At 34.5% G+C, this 19,476-nt stretch overlaps 1 protein-coding gene across 1 annotated transcript; it reads left to right on the top strand.

Annotated features, from left to right (window-relative positions):
• The first annotated feature begins 13,867 nt into the window (after positions 1-13,867).
• On the top strand, positions 13,868-15,285 carry LOC111893937 (60S ribosomal protein L38). Its single transcript, XM_023890017.3, has 3 exons — positions 13,868-13,968; positions 14,657-14,840; positions 15,147-15,285. The coding sequence occupies exons 1-3, from the start codon at positions 13,879-13,881 to the stop codon at positions 15,167-15,169; spliced, it is 297 nt and encodes a 98-aa protein (XP_023745785.1). The 5' UTR covers positions 13,868-13,878; the 3' UTR covers positions 15,170-15,285.
• The last annotated feature ends 4,191 nt before the right edge of the window (positions 15,286-19,476 follow it).

The following is a 19,476-nucleotide window of genomic DNA, read 5'->3' as shown; positions in this document are numbered from 1 at the left end:
TATTATACATGCAAATAAGAACTTCCAAGGTATTATCCTAATCTAGCATACAAAACAATAACTATAGCACGATAGAATACATACCTCTTTGGTGTAGAAAGTCTTCATGAAGCTTGAGTGCCTAGTGCCCCAAGTGTGACACCTCAAATGGAATCACAATCATCAAAACACTTAGAATGACTTGAGAGAATTCTACAACTCATGAAATCGGCTAGCCCTTTCTTTTCACACACTAGTGGCCGATTTTGGTCAAGAATAAGATGCTTATATAGTTAGGGTTACACCATGTAAACCCTAATTGACATGGCCTTTCATTTCCATGATCCATGGGTACAAATACACCATGGAGCATCCATGGACCATCCTATGGGTTTTAGCCCAACTTGATTATCCATGGAGCATTAGCCCACTATACAAGTATGGATGATTTACACAATCAACCCATATATTTAATTAGTCTTCTTTTGATCACTTAATTAATCCTAGATTAATTCTTGATCAATACTAATTAAATAATCTTATTATTCTTATTATTAATATACTAGAACTTATAATATATTAATAACCATAAGTGTCTTATTTCTCTCATTCTAGTCTATCCAAGTGCATGATGGTATGCAACCCAAATGGACCATGCCGGGTCGGGTCAAGTCTTACCAATTATAGTTATGGACTTAGACATTAATCCAACAGTGTGTTGCATGGATAGCGGTTATGCTATAAGGGAGTGGTGTAGCGTTGGGCGAGCACCGTGGCACTTGTCGCAGTGACAAGGCGGCCAAGTGGATTTCCTTGGTAAGGAAAGAGAGAGGAATGTAGCTCCGAGAGGGAGTGTAAATTCACGGAAGTGAAAGCGGAAGTGCAGAGTTATGATTCGAGTGATCCAATTATGGTCTTTGAGCAGCGATTGTGGCAGTGGTATGGAATCACATCCGGATTGGATGACAGCTGAGGTCGCGGAAGGGATTCCGCGGGTGTAGAGCCAAGAGGCTCGGAAGGGGTGCAGGGATGTAGTCTTGGATTCCCAGTTTGATTATGACCAAGGAATTGTGTATGTAGTGGTGATTCATCATGGGGGATGTTTGGAGGTGTCATCAGTGTGACGAGTTTTCCCATCCCGAGGGTGCTAGAGCTAGTTCAACATGTGCATTCGATTGCAAGAGGAGAACTCATGGGAGTTGCTCTGAGGCTGAAGAATGTGTCATTCTGTCAGCATGGAATGGATAGAGTTGGACTCGGATCGGGAACCCGGTGGTGCAGGGTTATATCTAGCTCGTAAGAGTCAAGTGATTGTTGTGGTCAGGATCGAGAAAGTGCCATGGAGTGGTACTCGGTTGATGAATGTAGTATCTGATAAGTGTGGTTATCAAAGGGTGAAGCCGGTGGTCAGAACACCGCAAGAAAAGGGAAAGTTGAGTTTCGGATTTCGAAGGGTGTGTCTTAAGGAACCTAGGTTGGTTAATGCCAGGTGGTGCGTTGCGGGAGAAGTTATGGAGTCGAGTTGTCGCAGGCTTCGAGGGCGAAGCCTAATTTAAGTGGGGGAGAATTGTAACGCCCCGTTCCTAAAAGTACTTATTTATGAGTCCCTGGGATTTAAGAGGAAGAGTATTTTGGTCCTTTTATGGGAAAGTGGGAAAAGAAGGCCAAATATGAAAATTTGGGACACGCCGAGTACGCCCAGCGTAAGTGCGTAATTGGACACGGGTGCAAGGTTTAGTACACCCAGCGTACTCTCAGAGATCTAAAACCCTAAAATTAGGGTCAACCACTATATAAGGAACATGTTTGTTCATACCCTAGCCTCCATAAGCTCTCTCTTAACCTCAGAAACCCTTGATAGCCGTTCCACCTCCATCGTTGGGTGTGTTTCCCCTTGGAAAGCTTATTTTGGCAAAGGAGAGGCTAGAAGAAGAAAGAGGAGGTTGTCAAAGAAGGAGCTGAGTGGTTGGAGCTTATAGATATGGAAAGATATCATCCTTTGGAGCCTATCTGAGGTATAAAGCTTCTTGCTTGTCATTTATATTGCATAGATCTAAGTGTTGTGAAGTTTTGACATCATTCTTGTCCCAAAAGTCCTCATCTTGATGCATGTTTTGAGTTGGTCGAGTTTATCTGTCCTTTCAGACCTTTGTAGAGGTCTTGAGTGAGAAAAATGAGGTCCCAAGGGTTGTGGTTGCTCCATGTGTGAGATAAGTAGGTCTTAATGGATTAAGACCTTGGATTGAGAGCTTTATGGACGTCCCAAGTGATAAAGTTTGAGACTTTATGAATATTAGGCATATTTGGCCTAAGGATTTGAAGTTTGGGCTTAAGAGCTTAAGCCATTAAGAAGTTATGTGGACTTAATGAGCAGCGAAGTTACGCCCCGCGTAACAGAGGAGTACGCCCCGCGTAGCGGGTCAGTGCCCCGATCCCCAATTGCGAATCAGTGTGTACGCCCCGCATACCAAGGAGGGTATGCCCAACGTACTCCCTCTGTTGGGTTTTTCATTTTGGGCCTTAGGGATTGGGCTGCTGGATTTTGGGTCGTGACTAGACATTATGGATGGAGTATTGTGGACCCATTAGTTGTTATGGACCATAGGTCTAGGCCCATTTGGTGTGGTGGGCCCAATTTAGTAAATTGGGCCAATACTGGGCTTTGCTTCGGACTTTTGGTCTTTGGGCCATCAGTGGGCTTGAGAGCTTACCTAGTGTTGGGCCGGATTGAGTTAAGGGTAAAATGGTCAATTTACCCTTGGAAGGGTATTGTGCTTAGCCTAATGATTATTTGTGCTATGTTGGCTAGTTCGGGATTTTCGGTGAGTCGGTGATTCGAGAATCTGCTTCTTCAGTTTAGAGTTTCGGCAGTGGCAAGGTGAGTTATCCTCACTATATCAATAGGGTCTAAGGCACCAAGGCCGGCCCTTTATCGGATTGAGATCCGGGTATTTGTTGTATGATATGGCTTTGATATGTTTGCATCCTGGTAGTTAGGATGGTATATGTTAGAGACCTGGTTAAGGTCGGTATCCTGTTATGTAGGGTGATGCTATGCTAGTGACCGGTTAGGTCGGTATCCTGGTTAGGATGATGATATGTTATGTGATCAGTTAGATCGACTTGTTGACTGTGAATTGTTATATGATTGTATGTTTATGTGCACATGGTTGTTGGACTGGGGTTGGGTTGAGGCGGGTCCTGCTTTGTGCTGTAGGCCAAGATACCCAGGGCGGACCGGTTGTCCCGAAGGCCCAACGAGCGGTCCGGATAGGTTGTAGGCCCCAAGAGGGCGGACCAGACGTGCCGAGGCTCGGAGAGTGGACCAGGCCGACAGAAGGCCCGGTGTGGGCGGACCAGTCATACTGTAGACTCAGGGAGTGGACCAGGTGGATTGAAGGCCCGGAGCGGGCGGACCAATCACACTGCAGACTCGATGTATATGGCTAGACTCGGAGGGTGGACCAGGTGGACTGTTGGCCGGTGCGGCGGACCAGTCACACAGTAGACCCGAAGTGCATGGTTGTTCTGTGATCGGATATGATATGGCATGTTATGCGTGTATGGTATATGTGGTTGGTATTTTGGGGGTATCTCACTAAGCTTTCGGGCTTACAGTTGTGGTTTAATGTTTTTCAGGTTCTTCAGGAGACCGTGGCAAGGCAAAGACGTGATTGTACCGCTCCTCATGATTATGTTTTATGATGTGATTCTGGGAAGACTCTGATAATAATTGTATTGAAAACCTTTTTGTAATAATATTAAGAAAATGGGTTGTTTTTGAAAAGTTAAAATTGGTTGAATTTTTATGGTCGTTACAAATAGTGAATTTACGATAGAGCGAGATTTAGCCTTAGCGATCTAAATGAAAGTCGTATAATACGTTAAACCAAAATCGTCCATAAAAAGAACGCCCAAATCTGACTGTGTATGAGGAAGTTATTATTTTTTGAAGTTTCGGATTAGCAGTGTACAGCCCGAAATTCGAATATTAGATCGAGCGTTTTTTAGCCGACACAGCCTAAACGAGAATCGAAGATCTCGTTATTAGTAGCGTAACGATCAAAAGACAGACGAAAATGGACATCGAATGAAGAAGTTATGAGATTTTAACGGACCAATCTTGTCCCGGCCTGTTAAAAATATAACTTTAAAAATATATCAAAATTAGCCGGCAGGGTCTAAACGAAAGTTGTAGAGTACGTCTCCACCTACGCGTGGATATAAATAACGTCAAAAATGGAGTTCGTATGAACGAGTTACAAATTATAATAGCATATTTACATATTAAAATAAAGTATAAATCATATAAACGTACACATATATATACATATGTATATATCATTAGAAAGGTATCGACGATGCGGTCATTATAAGACTAATGTTGAGTTCTTTCTACATTAGTTTAGTAAAATATCATTAAATTCATTTAAAATAGTATTATAGAGGAGTGTTTAGTTGTTTATATAACTAAAAGGTCATTAAGTAATTATGGAGGGTAGTTTTTGAAAATTCAATTAGTATAAATAAGAGCCTTGGACTCTCATATTTCTTGCACCATTCTCTTGATTCAAGAGTCTTTCTCTCCTTATCCCCTGAGCATTTCGGTCCCTCGTGATTCGACTTCTCTTTCTGTAGTTTTAGTATAGTAAGGTGAGCGATGAAGCGCTGCATGAATCTTTCTTAGAAAGATTCAGCGACGAAGTTCTGCCCCTGCAAAGCCTGACTCCTAGCTAAAATCCCCTTGTAAGTAAGTTATGCTTACCCTATTTTAAATATAGTTTATATTTAAAACTAGTATTGTTATTATAAATTTATAATAAATATTTGAGCTATTATTATGACTTATATAAGTGTCGTTATAATATCTTTTTAACTACTCGTGGTACGGGGAATCTGGTTTAAAGGGCCGCATAGGGTTGGATTTCAGAAGTGCTATACGCCAAAATGGTCATGCCTTCTGGTGTTTTATGTCTGGCCCCTGTCTGTACATAGTGGTTGGAAAGTATTGTTTAAACGCTTATATAATAATAATAATAATAAGACTAATAATTAGTCACGGTAAATGTTAGACTAAAATCTAGTGGTAATAATACTAGGTTTCGTCGAAGGAAATTATTTTAAAGTAAACGAAGCGCTGTCCGAGTAGCGAGTCACCACCTTCTCAGGTGAATGCATAGTTACTTTCATCTTACACATAGATATGAAATATTTTATATAAACTATGTGTTATGTGTGCATATTATCTGAATACTTGCTGTCTATGCTGAATGAACGTTTTTTTTATACATGTTTTAAATGATTTGAACTGTATACGTATTTTAAATATACAAGTATGTTGGGTATGAGATGGGTAGATGAATGATGAGAGATAAAAGATGGTGTGAGTAAACATTGACAACTATAGACTTAGTGCCTAACAAATAACATTGGCAACTATGTACTTAGTGCCTATTGGATAAACACTGGTAGCTATAGACTTAGTACCTGTTAAGAATTGGTAGCTATGGACTTAGTACCTATTAGATAAACACTGGTAGCTATGGATTTAGTACCCAACAACTATGGAATTAGTGCTTTACGAACGAGCATTGGCAGCTATGGATTTAGTGCCAGTCCTATAACTCTCGAAGTAAAGGACTTCATAATGAACGAATGCGGGATAGATGACTCTTAGGATAGATCCTTAAGAGTAAAGAAGATAATGAGGATGGGTAATTGGGTCGATTGTTTGATTGTTTAAACATAATAATTATATTATTATGGGTTGAAAACCCTATGTACTCACCAGGTTTCCCAACCTGACCCACTCAGTTTATTTATATTACAGGTGTTGAGATGAAGTCATATTACACTGAGAGATTAAAGAGATGTAGATCACTAGTGTAAATAAATGTAAGTTCAATTTATGCTTATGTTTCTGTATTGACAATGACATCCCAAATGTTTTTAAAAATACTTTTCTTCGGAAATGTTTTGATAACGTATTTATCATGTTTTACTGGGAAAAAATTTTGCAACATTTTTATTAAAAGAGGTACTCTGATTTTTATAAAGCATAAACAAATTCGGTCTTTTCTGGCCGAGAAAATGGGGATGTTACATAGCTGCTCCTTCAACCTTTTCATTTCAGTTTGGTTTTCTGTAATCTTCGGACCACAATCACAGAAGATTGAGTGGAGCACATTATAGTTGATGTCTTCACCAAAATTTATAGAGTTGGGTGAAGGTGGTGGAGCCGACATTGTTGCTTTTTAAGGGTTCTTCCACAATATTGTTTGCCCGAAAATGGTAAACAAGTTTCAGATTTATTTTACTTCAAACCCCACATGCGTATGTCCCCTTATAATTCGAGACTTGTGATTGGGACTCAATCGAATCGACAGTGAAAGGTTGTTGGGGTGTTGGTGGACATTAAAGGCGATAATTACTAATCTGCATGTGCCAACTTATGTGTCATCGAGTCAACTCGGTATTGACTCAGTGAGTTACCTCATACGTATACATGGCAAGTGACGAGGTAGGTTAACCTGCTAAAATGGGTAAGGTGACTTTCTCAATCGGTCATTAACAAGTTTAAGCCCTTAAAACGCAAAAAATAATCGCGAGGGACCATTTAAACCATTATACGTAATTTTATTGGGCTAGAGTGACAATAACCCTTTTTTAAATGGACGAATGAAAATGAAAATATGTATCTTCTTTTAAGAAAATTACAGGGAAAACTGCAATAAAGTCCCTATATATTGGTCTCATAATCGATTTAGTCTTTATATATTTTTTTTATTCAATTAAGTCCCAAATACCGGTAATCTTATTCAATTTAACCCTTTGACCCGGTCAACAGGTCATCCAACTTTCAAAAATTACATTTTTGGCCCATATTTCAATATTTATTAAAAATTTGGTCCAAATTTTACACTTTTGGCCTAGATTTTAAATTTTTTTTATAAATTTGGTCCAAAATTTATCATTTTGCCCAAATTTTAAAATTTTATTAGGAATTCATCCTAACTTTAGTTTTTTTACAACTTTTTTCTTAAAAATTTGTTTCCAATATGTTTTTTCTTTATAAACCCATATTTATACAAAAAAACATATTTTCACATAAAAATCTTATTTTTTCTATATAAAAACTTTTTTAAAAGAGTTTTTTGTATATAAAATATTTAGTTATAGAAATAGGCTTGAATTATTTGTGTGATATCTCTTAAAAAATCAATTAAGAAATTAAAAGTAACCCTAAATTATAAAAATGAGTTTGGATTATTGTTCTTTAATCACATTTATATGAAAGTTCAAGTTAGTTACGTTATATATGAAAGTTTAAAATATATATAATATAATAATATTATATTTTATTCGTAAGAACTTTTTTAAGAAAAAAGTTAAAATCATAACTTTGATATATTTTTTATAACTTTTTAATAAATATATTATCTAAATAAAACATATCCATTCAAGGCACGTGTCCGATCTAAGTTGTGATTTTTTATTGCCAATCAACCTCTTCTTACTTGGATTATTTATAATCTTGTAATTCATTTATTTTTTAATGTCTGTTATATGGAATACCGGTTGCAATTTATTATCGATAAACATGTTTTTAGGGAAGTGAGAAATGACTAAAAATACAATAGCAACATAAATATATAAAATATTATAACTATCAATAACACAATAGAATACTTTAACTAAAGTTCTAAAGAATTTACACATGAGTTTGGTTAAAAAAATTACTCAAACACCTGAAACATGCTTGAGTTGAGCTTCACAAGGAAAGTATCACAACCTGCTCGAAAACATGATGTCGAAATTTTTTAATAAAATGGTTTTTTTCTATGAACTACATTTAAGAACTGACATTATTTGTCCTATAAATGTGATTAAAGAACAAATAAATAATATTAAAATGAGTGTAACTAGTTTTTGACAAACTATAATTTGATAGTATAATTTAGGGTTACTTTTAATTTCTTAATTGATTTTTTAAGAGAAATCACACAAATAATCCAAACCTATTTTTATAAGTAGATATTTCATATACAAAAACTTTTTAAAAAAAGTTTTTATATAGAAAAAATAAGATTTTTATGTGAAAATATGTTTTTTTTTGTATAAATATGAGTTTATAAAGAAAAACATATTACAAACAAATTTTTGAGAAAATCAAGTTGTAAAAAAACTAAAGTTAGGATGAATTCATAATAAAATTCTAAAATTTGGGCAAAAAGGGTAAATTTTTGACCAAATTTGTAAAAAAAAAAAATTGGGCCAAAAATGTAAATTTTGGACCAAATTTGTAATAAATTTTGAAATCTGGGCCGAAATTCAGTTTAAAATTCAGTTTTGCTTAGGGGCAAGCAAAAGTCAAGTGTGGGGTATTTTGATATTTGCATACTTGGCTATATTTTCAGTATAGATTTATATCATTTATTAGCTAATTATTTACACATTATGGACAAAAGGTACCTAATATTGTTCAAATTATATTTTCAGTCTAAAAGGGAAGATTGGAAGCAAAAGGAAGCAGGAGTTACGATTGAAAGCTCGGGAATGGAAGAAAGAAGGAAAATGCTTAATTCTGAAGCTACTCGGCGAGTAGGGACGACTACTCGACGAGTCCATACAAAGGTTCGCGAAGGGATACGAGAAGTCCTTGCCGCATACGGATTCAACAAAGGGACTCGACGAGTCAGTGGACTACTCGACGAGTAGCCCCTGTTTTGAGATATCTATAAATTGAAGCCAAAATCCGAATGAGGCCCGCTCTGACTTTTGGATAACTTACTTGCGACTAAGGAACTTGCTGGAGATCATAAGAACGTGTGAAGAACTCTAATCTTGAAAGAATAAGGCAATCTAGTTAAATTTCTACTTTTCCTTTGATTAGAATGATGTTTGGTTCAATGAGATTCGTTTTTAGATCTTCATATACTGAAATCATGAACTAAATTAGTTAGTTTCTGTTTAGGAAAGACGAATTTGCTCCTATGGTTTGATATACTCTTTTGATTAATTGTTTATTGGTGATTTTGTTAAATTAAGCTTGTTAAAGACCCTTATGAATTAACTATAACTATTTTCTGTTAATTGCTAAGTAATCAAGTTGCATGAACATCTCTTGATTGCTTATCTCATATAAATTTATGTGAACACATTGCTATATGCCTATGAATAATGAATATGAAACTAGGATTAACTAGAGAATGGGTAAATTAATGTGTGAGCTTGATTGATACACCATTAATTAACAAGAGGTTAATTGAATCACCGATTCAATTAGCTAATTACAAGTCTTATTTAATCTGAATAATTGAACTAGGAGATTTATTAGTTTAATCACTTGATCACTACTTAAATTAATCTATTTCCTAAGGATTGGTAATAATGAATGTGAATCTAATCACCATAATCGGTAACCAATAATAATTAATCTATTACATTAACATAAAAATTAACCATAGGAGTAAATGAGTTGAACCTAAACAGAAACCCTTTTTGATCATTGACTTTAGTTGTTTTTACGTGTTTTCAGCTATTAGTTGAGTAGTTAAGTTGTAGTTAAAGTTTCTAGTCTTGTAAAACTAGAGAAAACCCTATTTTCATTACTTGCCTTTTAGATAATATTAGTTATTAGTTTTAATTTTCTGTTCCGTGAGTTCGACACCCTACTCATTTAGCCATACCACAATTGATAGGTCCACTGCCTTTTGTGTGTTAATTTATAATTAAAAGTAGGTTTAAAACTAGTAGAGTTCACACACATCAGGATGCTAGATGTCTGCATGACTCTTGCATGTGTTATGTACTCATATGCTTATCGGGCGGGGCCGGATGACTATTTTGTATGTTATGCATCTTTGTGATTATTGCATGTGTATGTGTTTATATGTTATATGTTTATATGTATGTCGGGCGGCCCGATCTGTATTCCGAGCGGGGATCGTTGTTGGGCGGGGCCCATTATGTGTTTATTTATGTATGTATGATATGTGGTATTTTGAGAACTTACTAAGCTTTGTGCTTATGGTTTTCAGTTTATGTTTCAGGTACTTCTGGTTCCAAAGGGAAGAAATCGGGATGATTGCAGAGCACACACCACTCAATTCCACATTTTTTGATTTACTTTGATATTGATGATGTATCAATATATTTTGATAACCTTGGTTTTATGATAATGATATGGATTGATGTTATATTAATCTAAAAATGAAAATTTTATGGTCTTATTTTGGTACGTTTCACTATGAGTACGTTGGGCGTACTGGCTCATTAGTTGGCCGCGGAGGCGCCCACGTACGCTGGTCGTATGTGGGAGTACGCAGGGCGTACACTAAGCAGGGATAAACCCTAATTTTTAGGGTCTGTGCCCTATTTACGCAACTTATGTTGCCTTTGTTGTATCCTTTGGTCAGCCTCCACTCATCTACACCCTAAGATTAAAACCCTAATTGCCCTTTTGTGATTTTTGAGCTTGGAAGTGAGTTTTGGTGGTGTTTTTTTAGTGATTTGAAGGAAGAAGAACACTTGGAGGTTGCTTTGGAGTGGCTTGAGCTTGTAGATCCAGAATCATCATCATCTTTGCAAGCTATTTGAGGTATAAAGTTCTTTACTTGATGATTCTTTATGCTAGATCCAATTTAGGGCTTTATTTGTGTATTTTTGGGTCCTTAAGCCATATTTGTGAGTAGGTCTACTCCAGAAGCCATGAATGTTAGATCTTAGCACCTTTGATGAAACGAACCAAAATACGACCAAAATTTTTTTGTTTAAATAGTACTAAAAGCTAACAATCATCCATAATATATAATGAAACCGTACGTCACAAATCTCAAAAAGTTATAATAGATGTGTCATGACAAAGAACTGTATCAATATATCATAGCATCTGAAATAAACTCCCAGGATAAAAGCTGAAGCTGTGGTGTGTGCGATGTCATCATCCCGAGCTCTTCCCTTTGCTAGCGGAAGTACCTGAAACCAAAACTGAAAACTGTAAGCACGAAGCTTAGTGAGCTCCCCCAAACTATCACATACCATACAATAACATATAAAGCACATATTGGGCTTTGCCCACTGCATCGGACCAAAGTCCGAACTAACCGGGGCCTTGACCCCTGCATTGGACCGAAGTACAGAAAGGGCCGAAGCCCGGACTAACTGCGGCCTTGCCCCCTGCATCGAACCGAAGTCCGGATAACTGCATCGGACCGAAGTCCGGACTAACTGGGGCCTTGCCCACTGCATCGGACCGAAGTCCGGCTAACTGCATCGGACTGAAGTCCGGACTAACTGGTTGAACATGACATAACATAATCATAACTACTAGCATAAACACATATACTGCATACTGCATCGGACCGAAGTCCGAAACACATAACACAAAACATGCTTTAATCACAAAGACATCAAGCACACTGAACTACTGCATCAGACCGAAATACGGAAACTACTGCTAACTAGACGGACCGACATTGTGGCCGTAGACCCGTTCCTCCTGGAAGGAAAACTCACCTGAACTGTTGAACTTGGGCGTTAACCCTCTGGTTGCTATCCGACGACTCTCTGAAATGCTGCTCCTCTAGCTTCCTGAGCAACCAATACCAATAACAACACTTAGACTAAACTGTCTTCCCGGGGTCAATTAAGTCAACTTTGGTCAAAGTCAACCTTCCTGATTGACCCTACTCGTCGAGTCAGCCGTCGACTCGTCGAGTTCTTATATTCAGGAAACTCCCATAACACGACTCAACTCGCCGAGTCGCCCCAAGACTCGTCGAGTTGAACGATATCAGAATTCCATCTTGACCAACTCACTGAGTCGCCAATTGACTCACAAATCCGAAGCTTAACCAAAAGAGGTTGGGGTTCTGCGACATGACTCGTCGAGTCTAAGAACAGACTCGCCGAGTCCAAGGCAATCTTCAACAGACTCGCCGAGTTGTTCTTCCAACTCGTTGAGTCCATCCATGTGACTCGCTGAGTCGCTTCAGATCTTTTTCCATACAGTGGCTTTTCGAGCCATGCAGGGGCCCCAAACTGTAGATCCACTCTTCTAAGGCCCACCCTTCACATAAACTTGCAAACTTTACGTGAAACCAAGGAGCTATAGGCTTAAAACACTATAATGCTAGGGTTTAAGACAAACATGCTTCACCAACACACCAAGGGCTGATACTTTACGGGTTTTTGGACCAAGGCAAGCCTAGATCTGAAGTAGCAACCTCAAATCTGGACTTCTAGCTCGAAATGGCTCCTTAACATGCCAAAATGCCCCCAAAACATCATCCAAGAAAAGATCTAGAAGCAACAAAGGCAAAGTGACAGATTGTTACCTTCAAACTGATTCTCATAACCAAAGAGTTGAATCCTCCAGCTCCTTAGTGGTCAAATCCTCCAAATCTTTCTCTTGTAAAAGCCCCAAGCTCACTTTCCTCCTCCTCTTACTCAAATTAGGGTTTGGACTCGCTTAAAGAAGCTTTTGGCCGACAAGGGGGATGAGGAGAGGACATAAGGTCCTTTTAAATAGGGTGCAAACCCTAAGATTAGGGCTTTTCTCGTCCAGACCAGACTCGTCGAGTCCACTCGCCGACTCGTCGAGTCGGTCACTTATTCTATAACCCGTATCCAGCTCCGACTCGACAAGTAAGTATACCTACTCGTCGAGTCCCTTCTTCAATCTACACTTTAAGCTCTTAACTCAAACTTCTGAAATTTGGGAGGTTACATTTGAGGTTCATTGACCATAAAAATGCAATCTTTATGAGTTATATTAGTCCATGCATGTGTTATGATCCTTAATATGGTTCTTTTTGAGTTTTGGGTCCCATTAAGTCATGCATTGGAGTAAAGTTGCAAACTTTACGTGTTAAGTCACCATTTAGTATCAACTTTGAGAGTTGGCTTAGTGACTTAACCGATTAAGTGCTTAAAGGTGAAGTTTGGTCAACTGCGTCGTACGCTGGGCGTACCCAACTAGTACGCTGCGCGTGCTGGCCACCGAGGTAGAAACTCCGTGAAACCCTGACAATGGTTTATGTACAAAGAACGGGCAAACCCCTATGGGCGGGGCGTAAGACTGAGTAGAGAGGAACATCCGATTCTATGATCAATGAAGTTATGATTGATGTAGAAAGGAATAGATTAGGCACCTTACCTCTTGATCTTATTTATGATATTCTCCCTTTCATGGATATGAAATTATGTCTTCAAACTTGCGTCTCATCTTCATAAAGGAAGCATACCTTAAACGATGTATTTGTAAGCATAAGTAGTTCATTTAGTTTTTAATGGTCTAAATGAGTTGAATTTTTATGAAAAGCAAAATTATACAATTTGCATCCTATTCTTGATTTTTTACTTCCTTTTGCAAAGATATTATAGAAAAGTTGAGGTATTGTCCAAGACAACAGATGAACATCCGTTAGCGATTTTAAGGGAATATTATATCCAATGCAATAGATGAACACTTGCATCATCTTTTACAAACTTTTGAAAAGTTTGCAAGGGTTTTCATGTCAGTATTATCCCACTAGCATACACAAATAGAAGGAATAGTTGTTTTAACATCTCTCCTTTACGAGGTATATAGCATAATAGCTTCTTTCATTATAGTCATTGTTTCTAAACTCTTTAATATAGAAATATAAAACTTAGGGGCATTGAGTTTGCTTAATGGGTGTTTTTTTCATTTATAGCAATGTAATCTCAACAACAACAAAAAAAAATACATTTTGAAAAATATATGAATATTGCTGAAAGAAACCAAAAGAAAAAAAAAACAAGAAAACAAATAGTATATGCCACAGTCCACTTACATTTTAATGGGCTTAAATAATTATTAAAAGCCCATTTGAGTTGGTTAAGGAGGACAAATCCATATGCATTGACTGGCCCATGTTATCCATCGACTCTCTTTATATTTCTGCGAAACTAGGGTTTACAGTTCTTACTTCGGCTGCCGTAAGTTCTCCACCTGCAAAAATGGTACTCTCTCTCCCAATCTATATCTTATTTGATTGCAGTTTTGCTGTCCTAAGATATAATTTCTTGTAGATTGCATTGTCTCTAAGCTTGTATCTGAATGTTTTGGTACAATAGTTCATGATTATTAGGGTTTTATCGTTATTATGGCAGCTGCTAGACTTCATCTCCATGAAGCTGGAACTAACTGAGTCTGGTTTCCCTTAAGAGATATATTGACTTGATCATCACAAGTTTAATTTTGAATCTGTAAATGCGGCTGAACACGCTTTTGCGTTTTATGAATCGAAACCGATATCGATTCAATTAGTTTCGAGAGCGAAGTTGTTTATTGGAAATTAGGGTTTTATTTCCCAAAAAAACGTAGATTTTTATCTATAAAATTAGCACGAACTATTTTAGAAATTGTAATTTTTGCTTTTCAGTCATCTGGTGTCTCGGTTTTCTGTTTCGTTTTAGTGTCTGTTCTTTCATCACATTGAATATATTCCAGCATGTCCGCCATTGTTAACATCGAAAGAATTTGTCAATTACACTATTAACATTATGTGAAATTTTTCACTCAAGGATTCCCAGAACAATGTTGCTTTCAACTTGGTCATGTAATCTATATTGATGGTTTGAAACAATAATGTGAAGAAGTATTGTTCTCATGCTTATCTTTTAGTTTTAATTTATTTTCCATTTTCAGCCGAAGCAAATTCATGAAATCAAAGATTTCCTTTTAACTGCAAGAAGAAAGGATGCAAGATCTGTGAAGATCAAAAGAAGCAAAGATGTTGTCAAATTCAAAGTTCGTTGCTCAAAGTATCTTTACACTTTATGTGTCTTTGACAAGGAGAAGGCAGATAAGCTGAAGCAATCTCTTCCTCCAGGTTCTCTCTCTCTCTCTCTCTCTCTCTCTCTCTAGGTTTCGTTAAAAAGAGAGGGGCATTTTCGTCTTTTTACATCTTTTTAACTTAGACATGTAGATGGTAGAACTTTTAAAACTAGTATCAAACCTGCAGAAAGATGTATACTACAGGGACCAAAACTGTAATATACTAATTCTTTTTTATAAAAATCTGACAAAACCTATTTTCAAAAAGCAAACTGTATATGATAATATAAAACAATTTTTTTATTTATTTATGGTTACCAGATTTGGAAAATTTATAACAGAATTTGTTTAATTGATGCAGGTTTGAGCGTTCAAGATCTTTAGATCGAATCTTTTCTGAAAGAGTTAAGTCATGAACTTTTTCTAGGGTTTGATATTATCAAAAAGATATTGTGAGATGTAACTGAATTTCCCATAATTTGAGACTTTTTTTTAGTTGATGTTTTATTGTGTTTGGTATAATTATTTATATAGTGGACTTATAGGAAAGTAGTAGTGTTTGAATTTGATTTTTCTTTAATGATTTTGATTGATGGAAGTTTTCTTTTAAGTATTTGTCGTTGTTGTGGATATTATTGTGAATTATTTTTGTCAGTAAAGTATTTAGTTAATTTTCTATTATATTTTATTGAGTTCGGTTGAGAGCTATTTCTTTTGGTTGGGTGTTGTTTAATGGTTGTTAAGCAATATCCTTCTCTAATAAATGAAAATAATTTTGTTACATGTCACTTTTTCATTAAATTTGACACATGTTAATTTTTGTTAATTTTTGAATAAATGTTTTTCCATTTGTCATTTTTTCATTTTTTTATATTTTTTTAATTAACACAATCATATTTACATCTAAATTAATAGTTGCCTTAACTTAAAATAACCAATAAATTATAATATTACAACTCATATAGTATTTAATATGTTTCCTTTTAAAAAATCAAATTTAAAATTCAAATAAATTTTTGTTTAAACCTTCATGTTTAATTTTTTTGTTTTATTCAACCCGTATAACATACGGGTGTCACAGACAGTGTGTCGAATAGAAAACAATCTTCAAAAAGTTAACAAGATAAACTTTTTGGAAATTAAGAAATCTAACAACTTTTTAATCGATGTGTATTTGAAGATAATTGTCAATTTCTTAAACAAAAATAACCATTTTGTTTAGAATAATTGTCAATTTCTTAAACAAAAATAACCATTTTGTTTAGAGTGAACATTTTGAAACAAGAAAAAACATTTTTTTGACTGATTTTGATAGATATTTCGGATGCAAGACTAAAATTTTGAATTTTGAAAAATAAAACTCTAAAGTTTTCTGAAATCTGAAGAAAAATTTCGAAATTTCAAGAAAGAAATCATTTTTTTTTGCGTAATTTAACAAAAATTAAACAAATATGGTCGAACTTATATAGTATATATACAAGACAATATTAATGTATAAAATTATATATTTTATTAAAAAACGCAGACAAAATATTCTGAAATGTAACATTCGAAATCTTAAAAAAAGAAAAAAAAATTCTTAGAATTATTAGAAAAAAAATCTGAAATTAAAACATACTTTGGAATGTCATTTCGGAGAAAATTATTATTTTTTAACAACTGAAAAAATGGTTATTTTTTAAAAAATCACGTTTATAATGGTTAAGATTATTTAATTTCTCTAAACTTTTTAATGTTGTGTTAACATAGTTAGATATATATTTTTAGAGAAATTAAATATGATCCTACTTTTTGTTCATATTTTTCTTCCATTTAAAATAATGACAAGTGTACAAATTCAAAATTTCAATCAAATTTAAATTAAATTTAATGACATTTGTCACCATCTAAAATAAGTAGGAGGATATTAGAAACAAATAGTAGGAGACTATTTAATTTCTCATATTTTTAATCTAAATCGTATTATTTTGTGTTGGGTTATAGGGTTTAAGTGTAGACATTAGTATATGTTTAGTGTTGAAACATTAAACGTCGAAACAGTTAGGCTACCTGCTTATTTCTGTGTCTTATTAACTTGCTATAATTTGTTTGTTTTGTCTTAGGTTATCATGTCGTTATTTTTCGTAACCTCTAGCATTTATTCATATCGATGATGTGTTAGTTTTTGTAAGTTCTAACATTTATTTATATTGATGATTGTAAAGTACCTGTAAACTTATAAGTTTATTTTTTATTTTTAATTTTTTTTAATTATTATTTTGTAAAGGCAAATGAGTAAATTTAATAAAATAAAGAAAAGTTGGTTGAAAATCTTAAGGCTTTAAGCAGAAGCTATAGTATCAAAGTTTTTTGCTAACCGGGATCTTTTTAGAGAGACAAAAAGCTCAATATTCAAAACGCTTAAAAGTTCATTGTGATGATGGTGGTTAGTTGGATGATTTTTATAATTTTAAAGTTCAATTATATAAAAAAGAAACCTAAAATGACCATAAACAAGGCTGAAAATTTAAGTTGTGTCATGTTCATTAATGGAAAAGAAAAGAAGTTATAAGGTTAAAGATTTCTTGGACATATGCCATATCCTTGATTTGGATTATATGAGGATATTCTATATTTTGTAGGTGTAAAGTCGACCATATATAATCTCATTAAATACACACATAATGCGAATGTAATAATATAAACAAGAAGATATGTTTTATTTTATCTAAAAGGTAGTCGACGGTTGGAAAATGAAAATACCTATAAAACTCAGATTTAAATATAAAAATGAACATCATCCTCATAGTATTTGCAATATTTGACAACTTAACAATATGAGATGACAAGGTTTATTGTGTTCTTTTTATATATGTCAAGTATTATTGCAAATATCAAGGAGATCTATTAGTTCTATTTGTTTTTTTGGAGAGTTATTCTCTAAAATTAAAATTTAGGGATCTTATTTTTCGGTAACTACAATGAATGATCATGAACTATCGATCACATATTTACAAAAACTCGATATTTTCTCACACATAAATTTTTTTCTTTGCGAAACTGTTTTTACTTCCAAGTGGTTATATAAATAGATTGCGAAAGAGATCACAAATTATTTGTGATATGCAGATAATGATGTATGTGTAATAGACTCTGAGAACAATGAGAAAAACCACCACATCACAACATATATTGTCGAAACTTTCATAAACGATGTCTCTCGAAGAAGACAGTTCACAGGAAGACAATGATCTAGCATATATCATGGATTATATCTAAGTTGATAAATCATCTTTGCTTTTACATATTTCAAATATTTCACATTTCGTTGAATCACTAATAATATTGTTGGTTTTGTATTGTTTTAAATCGGTTGTAGTGAATACAAACAAACAGCTTAAAAAGACTCTATCTTGAGGCATAGTTATTTTAGTAAATTACTTGTTGTAAATCTTTGTTACTTTAAGAGAAGGCAACATGCAACTCACAAGGATTAATGTACATGTAATTGTAGTGCAAATTAGCCTTTATAGAAGGCTCACACCGTCATTTTTAGGGGATCTTAAACGATCATGCATTTGCCTCTTAAGATGGGATTAAGTTAACACTAAGAAAAAAAATACGTTGAAAAGTTCCATGTTTTCTTAGTATTTTATATGTAATAGTTCATTTTCTAGTAGGTGGTGAAGAGATTTGTGTACTTACTAACTTCCAAGTGTTTCTACCTCTTGCTAGTTTATGCTTTTATAACATCTTTGTCCAATTCGTTAGATTATATTATTAATTTTTTATCAGGTTTTCAAATTATCTATTCGTTCTTTAGAATTATTTGTAAAAGCAAAAACTTTTCAATAATCATATGATTATAGCAACACCATCACATGCAAGGTCATCAATATTGAGATCTCACGTAAGATTGTTTTTCTCTTTGCAAAATAGTGATAGTAAGATCCAATCGGATTGTAAGATCCTACCAAAAAGCATTTTAATACATAAAAAAATGCATTTTCACCTATCTATTAACCATCCGGTTAACAATAAATTGTTTAAAACAGAAAAAGTACATATCCAATACATAATTTATTGATAAACAATTCAAAATTGGTATTCTATGTAGATAGTCAATGAAAAAAATGTTTTAAAAAATAGTAACGATCATACGAGGGGCGGAGCTTCGCACAACCCCATGGCCCTATAAAGCTTCGCCCTTGAATCTTCCCTAATAAATGAAATTAATTTTGCCACATATCTCATTAACCTGGACACATGTCATTTTTGGTATTTATAAATAAATATTTTTTTCCATTTATCATTTTTCTCATTTTTTTATCTTTTTTTTAATTAACACATCATACACTTCAATTAATAACCGCCTTAATTGAAAATAATCAATAAATTACAATATTACTATTTAATATGTTTCATTTTAAATTTAAATTTTAAATTTTAAATTTTAAATTTCAAATTTAAATATATTTTTGTTTAAACCTTCATATTTAATTCTTTGTTTTATCTAATCCGTATAACATATGAATCTCACAGCTAAACCGTATATGATATATTAGCCTAATATACTAACAGTTTCCAAAACGTTAGAAGATTAGTCCACTAAATCAATCCAATGACATTGTCTAATCCATTAAACTCACCCTATTGTAACAAACCCTATACAGAATACCTATATCGTACGTGGGTTTTAGAAGTTATTACTA

Source organism: Lactuca sativa, chromosome 6, assembly GCF_002870075.4.
Source record: "Lactuca sativa cultivar Salinas chromosome 6, Lsat_Salinas_v11, whole genome shotgun sequence".
Taxonomy (NCBI): Eukaryota; Viridiplantae; Streptophyta; class Magnoliopsida; order Asterales; family Asteraceae; genus Lactuca; species Lactuca sativa.
The sequence above is the reverse complement of the archived record's forward strand: the minus strand, read 5'-3'. Positions and strand labels throughout refer to the sequence as shown.

Excerpts from the sequence above, each read along its gene's own strand:
- LOC111893937 (XM_023890017.3), top strand. The coding sequence starts at position 13,879 with ATGTTATCCATCGACTCTCTTTATATTTCTGCGAAACTAGGGTTTACA. Across the intron at positions 13,969-14,656 it reads GTTCTCCACCTGCAAAAATG|CCGAAGCAAATTCATGAAAT; the intron begins GTACTCTCTCTC and ends TTCCATTTTCAG. Across the intron at positions 14,841-15,146 it reads GAAGCAATCTCTTCCTCCAG|GTTTGAGCGTTCAAGATCTT; the intron begins GTTCTCTCTCTC and ends TAATTGATGCAG.